The sequence below is a fragment of the Teleopsis dalmanni genome, chromosome 1, assembly GCF_002237135.1.
Source record: "Teleopsis dalmanni isolate 2A chromosome 1, ASM223713v2, whole genome shotgun sequence".
Taxonomy (NCBI): Eukaryota; Metazoa; Arthropoda; class Insecta; order Diptera; family Diopsidae; genus Teleopsis; species Teleopsis dalmanni.
This window is the reverse complement of record NC_051846.1, coordinates 30,960,130-30,965,570: the sequence shown is the minus strand read 5'-3', so window position 1 is coordinate 30,965,570 and position 5,441 is coordinate 30,960,130. Positions and strand designations below refer to the sequence as shown.

General features: G+C 26.8%; 1 protein-coding gene and 1 long non-coding RNA gene across 3 annotated transcripts; one reads left to right on the top strand and one right to left on the bottom strand.

Moving 5' to 3' along the window:
* Window positions 1–7: 7 nt before the first annotated feature.
* LOC119672510 lies at window positions 8–2,349 on the bottom strand. Its single transcript, XR_005251915.1, has 3 exons — window positions 2,285–2,349; window positions 1,364–1,709; window positions 8–139 (listed from the first exon to the last, which is right to left on the bottom strand). It is a non-coding gene; the product is annotated as an uncharacterized LOC119672510 (long non-coding RNA).
* Window positions 2,350–4,042: 1,693 nt separating this feature from the next.
* LOC119668587 (methyltransferase-like protein) lies at window positions 4,043–5,441 on the top strand. 2 transcript variants are annotated; one of them, XM_038078146.1, is made up of 3 exons: window positions 4,043–4,076; window positions 4,152–4,383; window positions 4,582–5,441. In XM_038078146.1, the coding sequence occupies exons 2-3, from the start codon at window positions 4,271–4,273 to the stop codon at window positions 5,408–5,410; spliced, it is 942 nt and encodes a 313-aa protein (XP_037934074.1). In that variant the 5' UTR covers window positions 4,043–4,076; window positions 4,152–4,270; the 3' UTR covers window positions 5,411–5,441. The 2 variants fall into 2 exon arrangements, with proteins under 2 accessions (XP_037934074.1, XP_037934073.1); XM_038078145.1 differs by having other exon boundaries at window positions 4,152–4,528.

Below are 5,441 nucleotides of genomic sequence, written 5' to 3'. Positions count from 1 at the left end.
TGCCTGCGTTTGTTGCAGTCGTTTTTGTGCCGCAATTTGTTGGGGATTACGTGGTCCTCCAACAATCTCACCATCTCCACCCTCACCGGCTGGTGCTCCATCAGCTGGAGGAGCATCAGATGCTGGTGCTGGATCCGCCCTTTAAACAGAAAACAAGTTTTCAATTAAAAATTTTATTTAACATTTCTAATTATTATTATAAATATTTTGTACATTGTGTTTAACGCTTATCAGTACTACTGTCAATATATTTACATCTCTAGCATTTTATTAAATAAGCAAAGTTAGATTATGTTATAAAACTAACATACTCTCCCTTATTTTTATCCTTTTTTCCCATATTAAAGAACTGAAATATTAATTGGAAATTATAATAAGAGTTTAATTAATATAAATTAATATTTTAAAATAGTTTGTAGTAATGAAGTGTATATCATTTCTTTTATAAAAAGATGTGATAGAATATTATCAAGATGAATTATAAGAAAATGGATATTTCAATTATTCATGATATAATATTATTATTCTCTTATCCCTTTTGTCAAACAACAATGGAAGATATAAGATAGCTTGGTCATGTTTTCCAATAACGTACTTTAGCGGAGAACGTACACTCCGCTACACTGTAAAGAAAGCACAAAGCTTAACCGATAGAAAAAGACCGTGGAATTAATCTCTGGATACAGTAGAAGAGGACATAGTAATCCTGTTTATTTAAAATTAACAAACCAATTCTATTGAACATGAAGTGACACTGACGCTTTGACTTAAATGGGGTTGTAATAGTTAAAAATAATGATAAGTCCCATCTATCCAATACAACCCAACCCAAATATACATATATTTATTGCTCTCTGCTAAAAAAAAATGGTTGTTTCTTCTTAAATTTTTTTCTTTTATTAGTTGTTATAAATGCTTGGCAATGTTTCAAAAATAAATGCGAATAAAATATATATTAATAAATAAAAATAAATTATTTATAATATAAGTATAAGAATGTGGTAAGTCCCGAACATAATTTAAAAAAAAAAATTATTTTAAAATTTTTAAACAAATATTCTTTCAATTAAAAATGAATACATATATTTGAAAAAAAAAAATTTAAATAAATAAACATTTTTAAATTGATAATTTAAGTACATACATAAATAATGGAAAATTTTTGGGAATGTATTGGGCAACCTTCAACCTTTTAGCACTTCTGTTTTGCCCATTTATTTTATATAATGATTCATTAATTTTTCATATGGAATTGATTCCACCATTAAACACAATCACCAACAATTTTTAATAACCATTCCATATATTATAAGACTTTTCCATATTTAAATAATAAAATCAATATTTAAATTGTCACACTTACATTTTTCTTAAAAACTGTGCGGCTTTATGCCAAAATGAGGAGGCAGAGAAGTGAAGAAGTGCTTAAGATTCCAAACACTAAACGCAAAATTTGATTTCCTTGCTTATGGCAACTGCGGCGGTGACTACGAAAGGCACACCACACACACAATGCAGTATTTGTCTTCTTCTTCCCTTTGTTGAATAGATTGCCTACGCGAGCGCGGTTAGAGGTACAATGTCGTTGTGGTGCGTATGTGTTGGAAGCTTTTCCCTTCTTTTTAACTGGTCGTATGTCTCAATGAAGTTAAAATAACTTTACACGGACACATACACACACGCTGTTAACCACAAAAATTTGACTGACACTAAAAAAAAACAAATATTTTGGTTATTTAAATAATCCTATTCTTCGATATAAAATGTAATTTAATATAAAAAAACATAAAAAAGTATTAAAAACAATTTAAATTTCTTTATATTAAATTAACAATACAATTGATTTTTTTTCTGAACTAATTGATAACCCAAAAATGTTTTTGTTGTATTTTTAAAAAAGTAGTTTATTTTTTATTTTGTTTGATTTTAAAAATTGATAATTGTTATTCGTATTGTTTATAATAAATATTCTTCCAAGTGATCTTTTTACATTTTTATTTGATAAGAACGTATTTGTATTAAATTTTTTATAATTTCTTATGACAGCAACGAAAAATCAATGAAATTTTTTTTGCATATGACGAAAAACGCAATATCTCCACCTTTTGGTGTTCAAAAATTTTACAATCAATATTTATAGTACAAAATTAATAAAAATCTATACAATTGCATGTTTTCAGCTGCTAATTTGTTATTACATTGTTTTTAATTATAATTTGATTTTTACATATTTTTTTATTATTATTAATTTATAATTTTTAAGGAGCACCAAATTTTCACTTACAATATATTTTTCCAACTGCGAAAAACTTTCCATTATTCCAATGAAAAGCTCCACCGTTATGTGTACTTGAAAATGTAATGTTATTCTAAGCCAAATTTACAAAGACAGTGCATAAGAAAGAGATGACTGCAATGTGCATATAACAGTAACTTATATTGCGCCATCTAATGTAAAAATACAATTCACGCATAAATAATATTTAAAATGTCCAATAAAAGTTTTATTTTACATTATTTTTCATTTAATATTAATTATTAATTATAAGCAAATACTATATATTTGTTATTTTAATTATAAATTACATTTAAGATACATCGATTTTTACATAAAATATTATTGCAAATAAATAGAAGTAATTACTATATTTTTCTTTTTTGAAATTTAAAATAACTTTACGAGACATTGATTTTTACATAAAATGTGTTTGCAAATGAATAGACGTCATTAAAAAACAGTATAAATGAATTAAAGTATAAACACTTTAAGAAATCATCAATTTCATTGTATAATTTTTATATATATATTTAATATTTGCTTCACAGTTATAAATTTAAATATTAATAAAATTCATATATTAATTCTATTTTTAAAATTTTAATTATTAAAATTATTATTATTCAATTAATATTTTACATTATAACGCAAAAATTTTGTAAAATAATAAAGAAAAAAAATGAAAAAGTTTTATATAAATGGGGAAATTTTGGTTATTGTGTATTTGGGTTTATTAAATAAATCATATAAATGCTAATTTTTTTTCGATTTATTCAAAGTTAAAAATTTAAAAAAGTTAATGTATTAAAACATTGTAATGTAATTAATTTTCAATATATTTATGGAAACGATATATTTTTCGTTTAAAATATTCGCTGAAGGTAGTAATTTAGATTTACTATAATAAACAAATTGTTTTTAATTGAAATATTCATTCTCTACACAAACTCTATAACTTCTCTATTTATGATCCATACTTAAATAAATTGATTTTGTACATAAACTAATTAAATCTTACACTAATCAATTAGTTCGAACACATAGTTGTTAAACTTGATATAGGTTAATTAGAACACTATATAAATTTCTACATTATTGCTTCGAACATGTTCAATTCAAAATTTTAATATAACCTATTGTTTTAATTAAATAATTTTCAGCGTGCAATTTTGAGTTTCTGCAAATTGTTGCATATGCTTTTACTGTTTTTACTATTCTATATAAATTATTCAAAGTTGCTTAAAAATTTAAAACAAAATTGTGTTATTAATTTTTTAGCAAGTAAAATTACTTTTCTTATAGGTCTTACGACTACACTAGCTATAGTAGAAGCAGATTTTTGGATACATTTCCACATGTTCAGTAATACATTAAAGATTTAGAACAATAAGTATTCCTTTTAAAACATCAAACTTGTTAAATTCTAGTCAATGTAGACGCCAAGTGACGTTACTACACAAACATCACTTGATTTCACAAGTTTTTAAAAAAATTTCGAAGATTATATATATATATATATTTATATATATATATTATTGAGAAATGAACTATAATAGAGATATAATACAGATATAAATACAATAACATATTTATTACTAATATATATCTGAACTTGCTGAAAAGTTGTCGATTTTACCTTTGTGTCTATTCAGTTATTTAAATTTTGAATATTTACTACTACTAATAACACTGAACAAAATCAGCTGTTTTTATTCTAAAAGCAGCGGCTGATGTAAACAAAAAAGTGTAGTTCTTCAAATAGCATTTGTTTTAAATTTATAACCATAACATTAAACATGTAAATATTTATACACTATAAAACTTTAAATAATATTAGTTTTAATAATATTGCCAATAATGTAATATACAATAGTAATTGCAGGTTCCAAAAATACTTCACCTGGGCTTCATTATTTACAGCGGCTAAAAATATTTGTAATCAATACAGCAGCTTCGCAGATTTCTTTATTTACATATGAAATTGAAAACGCCATGTGCGACAGATTGGAGCAAGAATGCAGTCGAGAAGTTGTTGATGACAAACGACCAACATTTGGGAACCGTTTCTTAACTAACGATGTCGATGTTTACACGCACAATGCTTGGTAAATATAATTATATACGAGTAATTGAAAAGTGTTGCAGACGTTATTTCTCTACTGAATGGGAATTTACACGCCATCGCAAAAAACCTAAAAGCGGCGGCAGAGTACTTACAAAACCAAGTGATGCTTTTCAATTTAATGCGTGGTATTAACTGACATCTAATTTTTAATTATAATATTTTTAAATACTTTTTACAGGGATAACGTAGAATGGGATGAGGAACAAGAGCAAGAAGCACGCCAAGCTGTGCTTAAAAATTCGACTGAAAAAATGTCTACAGAAAATCAACTAAAATATCAACAAGAAGCTGATAAATTTTGGGATACTTTCTATGATATACATCAAAATCGTTTCTTCAAAGATAGACATTGGCTTTTCACGGAATTCCCAGAGTTAGCGCCACAAAGCAATGACAAAGACATAAACTTAGCACCACGTACTATCTTCGAATTGGGCTGCGGTGTTGGTAACACAATTTTGCCAATATTAAAATATAGCAAAGAGCCACGATTAAAGGTATATGGTTGTGATTTTTCAGCTCGTGCAATTGAAATACTACAAACACATCCAGAATTTGATACAGGACGTTGTCATGTATTTGTTATGGACGCAACCAGCGACAAATGGACTGTGCCATTTGAAGAAAACTCACTGGATGTGATTGTTCTCATATTTGTTTTGTCTGCAATCGAACCAGCAAGAATGCAAAATGTGGCTCAAAATTGTTTTAAATATTTGCGTCCTGGTGGATTAGTACTCTTTCGTGATTATGGTCGTTATGACATGGCGCAATTGAGATTTAAAAGCGGCAAATGTTTGCAAGATAACTTTTATGTGCGCGGCGATGGTACAATGGTATACTTCTTCACACAGGAGGAGTTAAGGGATCTGTTTTGCAATGCCGGTTTTATGGAGGAGCAAAATGTAGTCGATCGTCGTTTGCAAGTTAATCGTGGACGTATGTTGAAAATGTACAGAGTTTGGATACAAAAGAAGTTTAAAAAACCAGTTAACAACGAAGAATAAGCGCTGACGATATTATTTGTATGTAATGATT

Coding starts and splice junctions, on each gene's coding strand:
- LOC119668587 (XM_038078145.1), top strand. CDS start 4,356: ATGTCGATGTTTACACGCACAATGCTTGGTAAATATAATTATATACGA. Junction 4,529..4,581: donor GCTTTTCAATTTAATGCGTG/GTATTAACTGAC, acceptor TACTTTTTACAG/GGATAACGTAGAATGGGATG.